The 13,313-nt window shown below is 38.8% G+C and overlaps 1 protein-coding gene across 1 annotated transcript in view; it reads right to left on the reverse strand.

Moving 5' to 3' along the window:
• Nucleotides 1–13,313, reverse strand: part of LOC106892713 (2-oxoglutarate and iron-dependent oxygenase domain-containing protein 3-like) — a 36,278-nt gene that overhangs the window by 10,130 nt on the left and 12,835 nt on the right. Inside the window, exons 5-7 of the mRNA XM_014950120.1 lie at nt 10,561–10,625; nt 9,949–10,005; nt 4,522–4,675 (exon numbers count right to left, since the gene is read on the reverse strand). Of these exons, the coding sequence (XP_014805606.1) occupies nt 4,522–4,675; nt 9,949–10,005; nt 10,561–10,625 (276 nt within the window). The remainder of the gene's footprint in view (nt 1–4,521; nt 4,676–9,948; nt 10,006–10,560; nt 10,626–13,313) is intronic.

A 13,313-nucleotide genomic window follows, 5' to 3' on the forward strand; every position in this document is an offset into this window, starting at 1 on the left:
CATGAAGAAAAAAAACCAAACATGCCTAGGTCTTTCTGGATTGCATATAAAACTTCCGTTTGGCAATGCTACACCTAGTTCCCTGAATTTGTGGGTAGAAGGCCAGTAAAAAAAAAAAAAAAAAATCAAGAAAATTTGCACCGAAGTCCTGGAGTAGTTCCGATAGAAGAAATTCAAGGAAAACAAACTATAAGTAATCTTATAGTGGAGCCTGACAGTTCTGTGAAGGATGACAGGATCCTCGCCCAGGCAGGGGACTGCAGAAATACTCAAGTCCTGCATCACTTTATCAGAGAACATCGTAAGTCCATACTGCTGTCAGAGTTGAGCGTGCAACAGCAATTCCACAATAAATCAGACATTTGAAAGGCTCAGTTCCCAACAAATTCCATCAAGATGAAACTCCACATCTTAAGCCAACACTCTTTGTTTGATTTAGATGCTTATAAATTCAACAAGATTAAATGAGTCATTTGGGTGATTTCAGGGTTTCCATTCCTATGTAATAAAAACCAAATAAATTTTAGGGAAAAAACTAAGCCTCAGAGAAACACAACGTATCTGTGCTACTCTATTATGCAGTTAAAATATTCCAAACCAAGGACATCCAGATTGAAAAATCTAACTGCAACAGACTCAGCAATCCAGGGAAAAAGGCAAGAGGGTTATTTGTGTGCTCCAAGAAGCCTACATCTTTGAACCAACAGTGTCAGACTTCGAAACAAAATGTGTCAGACTCATTTTTCAAAGGCTTGATTTTTATCTTTGTTTTGGAAAGAGTCAGGGAAAAAAAAATCCTGAAGTCTTCTAGGAACAACCTTCGCTGTTCAGTTATTATGCAGAAATATATAAAGTGATTTGTCCTACTCCAAGGGAAAAGTATAAATAATGATAAAACACAAAAGCATCCAACAAACTGGCAAAATTTTTTAGCATGCTGAGTTTTATTGATCTTTCTTCAACTCCCTAGTATTCACATTTATTTTGGAGGTCACATAACTTCTCTTATCTGAGAAGTATTTCCTACCTCAGATCAATAGCAATGCCTTTTTTTTTTAATCTTGCTTTCAACTGCAGTCTGCAAGTGGTCAGTGGAACTTAGTTTGTTGGAGAAATTAAAATGCAAGGCAGGCTGGCTGCACTGAAGACAACCTGTGAAGCTACACAACTTCTCTATCCTATTTCGACTTCTCCAGAGTATTCTCTGACCTACTCACCTTCTATATGAATTCAGTCTCCTGCATAGCCTATAAAAACTGTTTTACCTCTTTCTGAGCATGTAACAATATAGATAAGATATACATGATGTACACCTACAGTAGGCTAACAATATATGCAGACATGTTCTACACAAACTAACATTTTCTGTGAGCCACGACCTGACAAACACATACATGAATTCTACATCCAGATGGCTCTGCTCCAGTTGCACTTAAGGGGAAAATAGTGTCAGACCTTTTGACACACAAACATGATTTAGAGAAGAGAGAGGAATCAGAAGCTTGTTTGTGCAACAAGGAAAGGATTCAAATTAATCCCTTGATGCCAATTCAAGTGAGTGAAGTACCAGAGTGAAGGCAGCCAGTGTCCAGTAGCAATGACACATGATGATGTAATTTGGACTTTCATGAAGTGATCTAGGATCTACCTCTGTCAGAGCCTATTTAAGGCATCATTAGCCTTGTCCAAACTCTGAATTTTCAACCAAGCAATGCAAACTGCTGTCATTTAAACCCTAGGAGTAACTGTATGATCTGGCAGCAGGTGAAGCTCTTTACCCTAGAGGAGGATGAGCCACTGAGCTGGGGCAGTTCCCACACAAGTGATCCCAGACACCGTGTCCTGTCGATCTCTTCAACACCCTCTGCCCTGGCAACAGCATTTACTCCTAGGGAAGGCCAAAGAATCATAAATGGACCCACAAACCACGAGCTCAAGAAGCAGTTACAGCAAGTCTGCTCTAGGTCTCTATTCCACAGTACCCACAAAGCCCCTTTTCTGTGGCTGGGGCCAGGGAAGTTCTGTTCCTTTGTGCTCCCCCCCAAAAAACTGAAAGGGAACTCATCCAGACAAGGCTCCCAGCCTCACAATGTTGCTGTCACAACAGCACAGATAGTGGCCCAGCTTTGGTACACTCATATGCAATCCTTACAGCAAGGACGCTCTTGAACAAGGCAAATAACCATATTAAAATACACTCAAACCTGAAACAGAAGCTTAAGGCACAGCCAAAGAGCACTTCGATGGTCTGACTGCTTTAGGTTTCTCAATACAGACAACTCACTGCAGAAATCCACTGCTACAGAAGTGTTCAAGCTACTTATATAAACAGAATAAGCTACAGTTTTAACTCCCAGTGTGATCTAAACAATACTTCTCTCTGAAAAAAAATACCTGAAATTTAGTGTAAGTCACATTTTTATATTTTACAGCAGGAGGGCCAAGTTCTACATCATTACAAACAAGGTGTTTGGTAACTGCCCCAACTGGGATAATTATCTCTTCACTGCTGTCATAAATCAGACTCAATTATTCAGTATAGAAACTATTAAGTTCTAGGTTATGCATAGCAAGTTTAAGAGACCACATTTTGTGTTTGTTTTGTGTTTTGAAGCTGGGGGTGGGTAAAAAAAAAAAAAGCCAAGGCCAATCAGTTTATGTATCTGCTCCCTGAACAGACAGCTTGTGAGATAAACAAAATGTGGACAAAAAAATGGATAAAACCAGCAAAACATCTAGCCTGCTGTCCATCATGTACAGGCAGTGTCAGGATGGCATAACAGAGAAACAGCTTCTACAAAGGAAATAAGTTATCTTCGTGGAAAGATTTGCTTCTAAATGACAAAATAATTCATATGTTATAGGATAAATTTAAGTAGAAACACTTAACTGTAAGGTTATCCAAGCGCCTTATTCATTTACCAATGCAAAATGCATGCACAAAATAAAGGGAATATTGGCACACCTAATGCTTGAGCAGACACAAATCTCATTATATTAATAAATCAGTCTGAAATTCTAAAATACACTTTCTTTGGACTGAAAGAAAAAAGTGGAGAAAATAGCCATCAGCTATTGAAATTTACTGCTTCCTTTGCAGTCAAACTCAATTCTCTGAAAGTGTGGAAACACTGTGAGGAACCTATGGATTTATTACACTTCACACAACCAGAATCACTAGTTTATTTGGAATCTCTTGGAAACGAGGGCAACACGTGATGGAATTCTTATGAACCCCACCCAGCACAATCTGCTCCCTACAACCAGTTCCCACCAGCACTAGTCAAATCAATGTACACATCAAAACAGCCTCTGCTCCTAGGTCCACTCCTGTTCAGGGGGTTACATTGCAGCTTTTGCAACAAGAAGCATCCAAAAGATGACTTTGTGACTGCAAATTTTCTTCCTTCAAACAGCAGCCGTATTAGTTATCACTGTCCCCACTTTTTCTAAATTTAAGCTGCTTCTGCCCACAAGACAAGAAAGGGCAGAGGAACTTACACTAATATTATGAGTAACAACAGACGCTGTATTTCCCTTAGACTGACTTTTTCCAGGAAATATTTTCAAGGTGAGAAGTATTTCTTTGATTTTTCATCTTAGATGTTTCAGGTTATAGACTTCAAGGTACACTGCCCACATACAGACTCCAGCACCAAGGTATAACTTAGATTTTGATGGGGTAAATTTTATTTGGTTCCATCTTGGGCAATCCATGACTCCAGAGTGAGTCTTATTTTTAAATCCTGAAGACACAAAGTGTGGGTATTCTGGTGAGGGTTGTTTTGGTTTTGTTTTGGTTGGTTGGTTGTTTTTTTTCATTGTTTGGGGTTTTTTTCCGTTTGATTCCTCAATTGTTAGTTTGCATTCTGCTAACCTGCTGTATGAAACATTGTTTCTGAATTTAACAGAGTTCAAAACTCAATACCAATCCCAAATCATGTAAGCTCATTGAGAAATGCAAAGTATTAATCTATGAGCCTACAGATAGATGACTATGAAGTTCAAAGTCACAATACTTCTGTTCTAAAACCAACAAAACATCAAATTATTGAAAGAGGGTACCATATACTCATTGAAGAACATGCGGTAAAAGTGCATCAATTCACATATGAATGAAATATAAATGTTAAACATTTATCAAGAGGCTCAGATCAACTAACAGACTGCTTTGAAATAGCTCTTGCTAGACCTGGCTGGAAGAGCGATACCCTAACTGGAAATGCACTTCATAGGTAAAGGTCAATTTAATCAATGTTTCTGATAAAAGAGAGTAATCATTCTGAGTAGTCATTCACACAATTTATTAATTCTAGTAGAGTTAGAGAAAATAAAATAAAAAGGAATGTAATGCCCTATGTTTCTAAAACTCACTTAACCTTCCATGAAGTTTATCCTCCAAAGGATTTTTACAAGCACCATTTTTCAAACATGTTTGACTGATTGTTTAATGTAAAATGACTTCAAAACAATCTAATAATAACGGGAAACATTTGCATCCCATCTCAGCCTCCTACCTACCTTGTCAACGTGTGGGTGCCAGTATTCATCGTGCGTTGTCTTGGCTTCTGTGCTGTTGATTCTCGAGAAGAACGTTGGCTTGGTCAGGTACATGGAAGCAGAGCTGATACCAAAGGCCTGAGCAATCCTTTGTTGAATCCTCTGTCTCACATCACTGCAAAGGACACAACCCAACACAGCAGGCTTAGTGACACACCTCTCCTGCTGCTTCCCTGTTCTCCTTCATTCACTGTTCCTGCTGCTTTGGAGCTCAGCTTCTTCCTCAGCTGATAAATCCGAGGGGACATACACCCAGACTTTCTCTCATTTTGCCTTCATGAAGGAGATCTACTACATCAACAAAGAGACCCCACCAGTGTTTTGGGTTGGGGTTTGTTGTGTTGTTTGGGTTTTTTTTAAGTCTCAGAATATAAAGAAAAATAAACTATTTGTCTCCCTTGGACTAGATTTCAGAATTTCTTTGTTAAGCAGTCTGTTTTCCTGAAAACTTCCATGCATCTCTCACTGTTTATGAACTATTGAAAAGATTAAACTCTTTCACATATATATTCTTAATCCAAAGCCAGTAACTAGAAAGTTTTATCTTCATGAAGGGTTGCCTTTTAAGAACCTTCAACTATTTTTACACTAATTTTAAACTAACCAATGAAGTCCCTGGCACCATGAAACTCCGGGTTCTCAGTAAACCTATGTACTGGCATAACCAGGTTCTCCTTAAAAATGAATGCAAGAGATCTTTCCCAGCTATTTTCAAAAGATTCAACAAAACTATTTTTATCATGGCTATTCCTGTGTTTCTTGGGAGACGGGAAGAACAGGATTTTTGTTTTTAAGGTAATTAAAACAGGAGATTAGCAATGACATGTGTCACTATACAGAACTGCTTATATAGCAGCATCCATCTTTCAGGACAAATATCGCTGTATTCAGGGCAAGAGCAGGGCCATCAAGAACTGCCAGCCATGGTTCAGGCACTTTTAAAGAGAAGAAATTTGTGATTCATGAGGAATACCACTGGAATACCACTGGCAAATCCCACCAGTACACACACAGCTAGTATTTAACTTTGAGGGAATTTAAGAGACAGCAAAGAACACAATAACACGAGATTGAAATTAAAACATTGGTGGTTTTTTAAGATGCAATCCTCTATGTCCTTAAATCCTTAAAATCTTTATACTGTTTTATCCTAATTTTAACACATGCTTAGCTATTGTATTAGTCTTCCTTTTTTGCCAGCTGCTTCAAAAGCAGCACACAAATAAGATACTGAGTAAACACACTTCTGAAGTTATACACGGAATAACATTAGTAGTTTTGCATCTTTTCTGCAGACATTTCTCCACTGGGTAGCACTGAACTTCAGCATAATTTTCCAGGTGTTTCCCCAAGTATTTCTCTAAGGAACTTAAACAGTGACTAAAAAGACGTGACAGAACTAAAGCCAATCCTACAGTGTTAGGTTGCGAAAGTCACCTCTTAAAAACTATTTCTGTAAGTACTAAAAAAATCCTAAATATTCATTCTATTCACATCTTGTGCCTCATCAAAAATAAAAAACCCCCACATACAGATTTGATTTTTAACCTGTTTCACTTGACATTTTTAGGGCTCTAAACTTGAGGAGTCAATTCAAACTATTTTACATGTGAAGTATCAAAACCATTCAATGAAGTTAGAGGCAAGGTCTTCGGGTATTTAAACAGCTGCATGAACTGAGGTTTCAAGTTGAGAGTTACACAGGGGTAAAATTTGTAAAACTGACACCAGGAAAGGATCTACAGGTCCTTCCTCGCGCCAGTGGGAACCTGATCTGTCTTTTTTTCTTTCTAAGAAACAGGACTTCAGCAGAGATTGCCTTGTGTTTTCCAAAAAAGCATTGAATGTAATTACTCATTTCACTTTGTGATGAACTGAGGGCAGCTGGCACTTCAAACAGCCCCACACAAGAATTAATAGCTTAATTCACAAACACTAAAGCAGCATTTTCCCTGGCTCTGACACTGGGCAAGCACTGGCACCAGCCAGCTGGAACAGAGCTACCCTGAAGCAGTTGAGCCACGGTCCTGACACAGCTTTAAATCTCCAGTAGCTGTATTGCTCTGAGCAGCACTACTTCCTCTTCCAGGATGATTCCTTTTCCACTTTTAAAAGAAGCTTTCTATTAAGATTTGCTGTCTGGTGTTCATAAGGTTCTGTTAAAGCTTCACTCCTCGGAGACTCACGTGCACTGACACTGGGCAAGACCATGTGTTGCCCAAACCAAGCAGAAGGCAAAGCTCTACTCAACTCCTCCTGATAGACAAAAACAGCAGCCAAAAGTCTACCTGTTTTGGACTGGCCAATGGGTTATCAAAAGAAAAGGAAAATAAACTCAGTCTAATATGCTGCAAAGGAAAAATAAGCGTATCTTTCAGAAGATAAGTTTGTTTTTTCCTGTTTATAAAGCAAGTGGGCAGGGGAAGCACTGAATAGGAAAGCAGAGTAATGAAGCAGTTGAGGTCCAAAAGCATGACCTTAGGTGCTCTCCTGGTGTGATGGCAGCAGCTGCCCACAGCTGATCCAGGCAGCTGGGGTTTGGGTGTGTAAGGATACTGCTGGCCTCTTATCTCCCTGCGTGCTATTGCCTCCAGCATAACTTTTACTTAAAGCAGCTTCTTAAGTGCAAGAGGTCCCAACCTTGCATTTCTTTAGTTGACTTATGTGCTCCTGCCTTTTGCTTTGCTATGGGCTGTCATCCTGCTTATCACAGCATCCCTTGAAAACTTACTCAAGACTTACTCAAAACTTACTCAAATCATGGTGTATGTAGCAGACAAACATGAGTCTTAAGCACTTAATTTGCCATTCAAGAAAACAAATAGTAAGCTTTCAGAAAGCCCCACTGATTGTAATGTCTTGACCTAGGCTTCAAAAAACAGGTATTTATCCTTTGTGCTGTGATAACACATAATATAGACACACCACAATACCTCACGTCCAGGGAGCAAGTTTATAGCAACAGCCTGTGCATGTTTGAACTGAATCACTGGAAACATCAAAATGCACACACGAAACTCAGGGAAAGGCAGAACAGAACTCCCCAAGAAAAGCAAATCTTCACTTTGGATAAAAGCAGTTACTGAAATCTCTTTCAGAGTCAGGGTAATGATGAAGGAAAAGAAATAAAGCCAATGAAGTAGTTAGAAGTTTAAGGAATATATAACTTAAAAGAAAGGGTGTTCACTAGATTGGAAGTTGCCAGCTTAATGTATCAGCAGCAGCATAAAGCACTGAGTAGAGAACTGAAAGAGCCACACAGAAGTTTCTGTAAGACACAAGCTCTGCCAACCAGCAAAAAAATGCACCGTTAGGAGTCACTTGCAAAGTGTGATTCAAGTATGGTGACAGGAACACTCAAAGCTTTGCAAAACCACACAACTTCTCCAGCCTACTTGTCAGCATCTCTGCACCGCTCCAGAGAAAAGTACCCCAGAGAAGCAGACAGTGCTTTCCTACAGCTGGGAAGTTTTAACAGAAATTACACATGCAGAATGAATAAAGAGAGAAAGCAAACCATCAGCTCTTCCTCTACCTTTGTAAGTTGTAAGAGTTTGGGAACAAATCTTTGATAGTGTCATTTGCCACTGAAGTCACAACCCTTAAACCAAGCATCCAGATTTAAAGGTCTCTCTTCGGGATAAAGATGCATCCATTATGTGAAAGAAGAGGAATTGCTGTAATGTGCCTGGCAGATGGTGGTTAAAGCACCATAATTGATTCTGAAGCAACATAATTTTGACAGAGACAGTTTCAAAACCAGCCTCCTGGCTCAGAATGCCTACTCAGATTTGTTATTGTTGCTATCAGTAATACTTCAACATGAATTACGCTCTTGAGAGAAATAAGTAAATGTATTTTTAAACTGACCCTGGCAAGCAAGTGAAAGTAATGAAGATAAATGCTCCCAAGAATAGCATAAAATCATTCATTAAGGACATAAGGTACTACAGTCCATGTTAAAGCACTGCCATTAATATGAACAGAAGCACTAATAATGTATTTTGTATTAGATTCATATCCAACAGACTGAAACATCCCCTGTATTGGCCTGAAAACCAATGGAATATTGATATTGCCTTGAAGCTGTCTCAGTGTAAGGATCAGAAATTCATAAAAATTATTATAACCTGAATGTTGCTGTTCGTGTGAAACAAATATTATTTACTAAGACACCCCCCCTCCATATATTCATGTCATTTCTACAGGTTCTTTGATGTTCTACAGAATGCATGGGAAAACAAAGACTATTTTAAAAATATTCTCCACTATCTTGGTGAGGCAGAAATTATGTGCTTTCTTTATACACTCAAAGTTCAATAACAATCAAGGAAGTATCATTTTTGTGATTTTGGGAGCAGAAGTAAACACATTTTAAAGCAATTCATCTTTAAAGACAACAGTATCTAGAAATAGTTCTGAATAGAAATAAGCTTTAAGTGGTTAATATTTTAAGACAAAATTACTATAACACTAATAAATCTATTTGGCTACTTAATATTACTTCCACTAGAGGGAGGTCCTATTCCTTCGCAAAGGCAAGATGACAAGACAAAAAGAGTTAAAATGTTCAAGCCAGGTACATTTTAAATTACGAGAAAGCAACTGAAATGCTTAACTACAGATTTATTGTGTCTAGTCAACAAAGAATGCTTGTTCCTAAACTTTGGCCACACACCTTCACAGACACATGGAACTCATTACGTTTGTTGTCTTCGTTAAGTATATGAGCAGGTCTACAGGAAAGCTAAAAGCATCAGATGCCAAAGCTATTACATTATAGCGCTATTTCATATTCTGGCTTCTTGGGAGGAAAGTATGCTCTGCTTCTCCAGCCAGAACATTAGTAATCTGAAGTCCTTCCACTTCCTGCTTTACCATTTTTAATGCTTTGCTACGTTTCACCCAAAAAAACCCAAAGTCCTAATGTAACAATGGCATGGAATTGTGTTTATCATCTAATGCAACACCACTTGGATAATGTGTGAAATAGGAGTTAGTGCTAAAGGGTTTTATATCCCAGTTACAGTGTTCCAACAAACCCCCACAGAACTTGGAGGGCTGCATCAACCCTTCCTGCAGAAAGGGCAATGTGTGCTGCTACCATCATTCTGCTTACATTTACACCATCACTACTGTCCTGACATTGGCCATGCAGCTGAGTTCAAAGCAGCAAATGTGATTTATCAGGTAGCCACCAAAAGTTTCTTTTACTTATTTTTCCTTAGGCACCTTAATTCTCACAGCGATTACTATTTTGAGCTCCAAATTCAATTGCACATCTGAATCCAAAGCACAATTCTCTCTCAACCTGCACTCTACAAAAAAAAAACCAAACCATAAAGTTAGGTTTTGTGGTTCATCCAGCAGATACTGAAAAATCTTTACCGATATAATGCAAAATCCTCTTCTGTGAAGATGTCTTGAATTTTGTCCCCAAAGTACCTGAAAAATTAAACCACAGACTAAAAGAGGAGTTGCCAAAATAGACAGCCATCTGTGCTGCACCCACAATCAAGAAATGAAAACACAATACAAAGAAGTCCTACAAGTGCTATCGAGCATGATGTTCCCAAAGCATTGCTCAAAGATTAAATGTTAAAAGATTAAAGGATCAAGATGCAGCAAGTGATAATGGAATTCCCCAGGCATGAAAAGAGAGTCATCCCCCCCATCATGAAATAAGCACATGGGGTTCAGACTATTTGATTTCTTCCACTGCTGACAAACTAGACTAACCATGAAAAAAACAAACCACATTATTCACTGGTGCAAGAACTCTGAAAATAAAGGTAATGGTAGCTTTCAAAGAGCCCAGTTCAATAAAAGATCAGTTTTCATGCCACAGAAGTTTTTTTTTTAACTGGTCATGGAAACTGTGGTGAATCTAAGTAACTTCTCCAGTTTTTCATTACAAAATGGGCTTGAGAAATTTGGAAAGGCAATGAGCACTGAGGTGTAGGATGACAAGACAGGCAACAAGTCACAGTCCCATTTTACCTGTACAGATTAACAAAATGCTTCCCCAATGAAAGAGCTCCAGAGTGCAAGTCCAAAATCGATGCCTGGGAAAAGAGAACAAAAAAAGTAGGAAAAAGCATGAAAAGCTTTTATCATTATTTAACTATGACCTTTAATAACTGTCCCAAGCTGGCTCTCAGTTTTCACAGCCTCCCAAGTAAAAATATTACTTTCTAGCATGTGGGTTCACAACACTAACATTTACTTTACAGCTACAAACCTCCCCCAGTTTGCTGTATAGATGCCCAAAAGATTAAGGTACTATGAATAAAGCACAGGAGTGCTATTCCCAAGGTTCAAATGTGACAGGGAGAATTGCCAGAGTCTTCCTCCATGTGCTGGGGGTAAGACACTGTGTACCTGGATCCCTTCTTGAAGGCATTTCCCTTCTGCACAAAGATGACTAAATTTCCAATATTTGTGAAGCGCTCAAATAGCAGCACTAATATTTATCTTGCCCAACATTTGTTATTAAAACTTCTTCACCATGAGTTCCTGTGTACTTCTCATGTTTAATAAGGCCATAAAAGTCTGTTTAGAAGAACAATTACAATTCTTAGGGTTACTAGAGCCAAACTTTCTTTTCCCCAATTTCTAAACCGCTGTAAAAGAAAACCAAGGAGTAAGAAGTTTTACATATGAAAATTCAATCCATTTCTTCATCCAATTCAAGCCAAACACTTCTGCTGAGCTCCAGACCAAGCTAAAAAGATTAGTATTTAGATTTTCCAGGACAGAGCGCTACCTCTCAGGACTGTAAATTATTTCTCTAAATTTAATAAAGTACACTTTTGTATGTCCCTTGCTGTCCACAAAGCACATGTTTGTTCTGCATCAGTTAAACGGTATTTAAAAATATGACTGCTTAGTAGCAGTCTTATTTTTTTTTTCATACTGGAAATATCAAGTAGCAACAGTTAATTAACCTGACCGGCACCAAAGTAATGATATCTTTGATATAAAATATCCAGGCAAAAGCACTCATCTTGGAATTTGACATTTCTCGATGCACCACATACCATTCACATTATTCTAACAAAATCCAAACAACACTAATATAACTAGGTGAGCTGCCTGGAAAGAATGGTAACTTCCATCTTACCAGCAACAAGAATTTCTGGGCATGGCTGGACAGTACTCTTTGAAGCCACTTTCTGGCTGGGGAGTGAGCAGGAGAAGTCACCAGCGCCTGGTGGTGTCAGAGCTGCAGTGCCAGGCTGGAGACACGGCTGCACCCTCACCCTGGTCCCAAAGCACATCTATCCCTCCCTCCTCCTCCGGGTCAAGTTGGAGGAGGACACCCATGGCCATCTCTCAGCAAATGAAAATTGCTCCAGCCTCAATTGCTCTGAGCTTCAGAGCTAAAAATCAGGGGAACTCCACTAAAGTGTCATTTTAAAAGGAATAACCACCACCTTATTTTAATAAACATACCCAAATCTGGCTATTGGCCCTTTAAAAATACATAAAGTAACAAGCTACTCAAGAGGACATAGTATGAGCTTTTCAGACCTCCTCCTCCCACAGAAGTTATCCAAAAAGCTTCAGAGGACTGTTCAGAAAACAGGTAATCTCACATTCATGCAAGAGCAGCTCTCATAATACAACTTACTCAAGCTTCAGAAGCAGAGTATTTTCATTTATTGGTTTCTGGTTCTGCACAATAATCTAAGCTACAGCTCAAAGTTAAACTGCTCCTGTGTAGCTTCAAAAAAATGCTTCTGATCATGCTGAAGTAGATTATAAGAAGTAGCAGGACATATCTGAAAAGATGAATTTAATTTTTTTAAAAATTGCCTTTCAAATGTGTTCAACGTGCTTTGCAAACATACACATCTCCTCTCACTCTTCAAGCACCAGACGATTACAGTTGCAGAGATCCAAAGTGATGCAATGAATCAATAAAAGACACCCTGAAGAACTGTAGGTATTCATAGCTGGAAAGATAATAGCTACGATACAAAGCCTAGAAAAGCCAGATGAAGATGACTGAAAAGGGAATCTGAGAAAGAAATAATATTTTTCAGGGTTTCAGACAGAGGGAAACAACAGAATGCCAAGCATCAACAGGGACTTGATTACACACGAGCACAGAGCTATTTGTTTAACAGCTACCTTGGAAAGGAACTGAAACACATTTATTTTGGCCACCACCATTTCAGAACATTAAACATTTTCAGCATCATTTCCTACACTGAGACGAATACCTTGTTGGAAACCTGTGTCAACACCGTAACTTCAAGTTCAGCTATCAGCTCTAGGGTCAGCCTGAAACTCAGGCCACTGTTCCCAGGCTGAAAGCTCTACAAATTTATCTAAAGACGGTGGGAAGACTGCAAACACACAAACCCACACACCTATTTTCATGACAGCGTTTAACAGAACTACCCCAACTTCTACAGAAGGGTAATTTAACTTCCTTTTAAAAAAAAAAATACAAATATATGTTCTTTTGGACCTTCAGTTTTGTTAGTCCCACATTCTCCACCCTCTCACTGCTAAAAAGATTCAAAGAGAACATGCAAATAACCACCATTTCTCAGCATATGGGAAAAAGGATCAATTTCCCCATCTTGCAAAGCAAAGGCACTGCCTTTGATCCTCACTAGAAGAAATATTGCCAACCATTAAATATACATTCACTTCTACAGCAATTCCTCTGCCCCTCGAAAAGTTTTAAGTGATACTTTTAAAGGCAACAGCAGACACTGCCCGAAAGAGAAAAATGCAAA

The sequence above is a fragment of the Calidris pugnax genome, unplaced genomic scaffold (genome assembly GCF_001431845.1).
Source record: "Calidris pugnax isolate Ruff unplaced genomic scaffold, ASM143184v1 scaffold9, whole genome shotgun sequence".
Classification (NCBI taxonomy): Eukaryota; Metazoa; Chordata; class Aves; order Charadriiformes; family Scolopacidae; genus Calidris; species Calidris pugnax.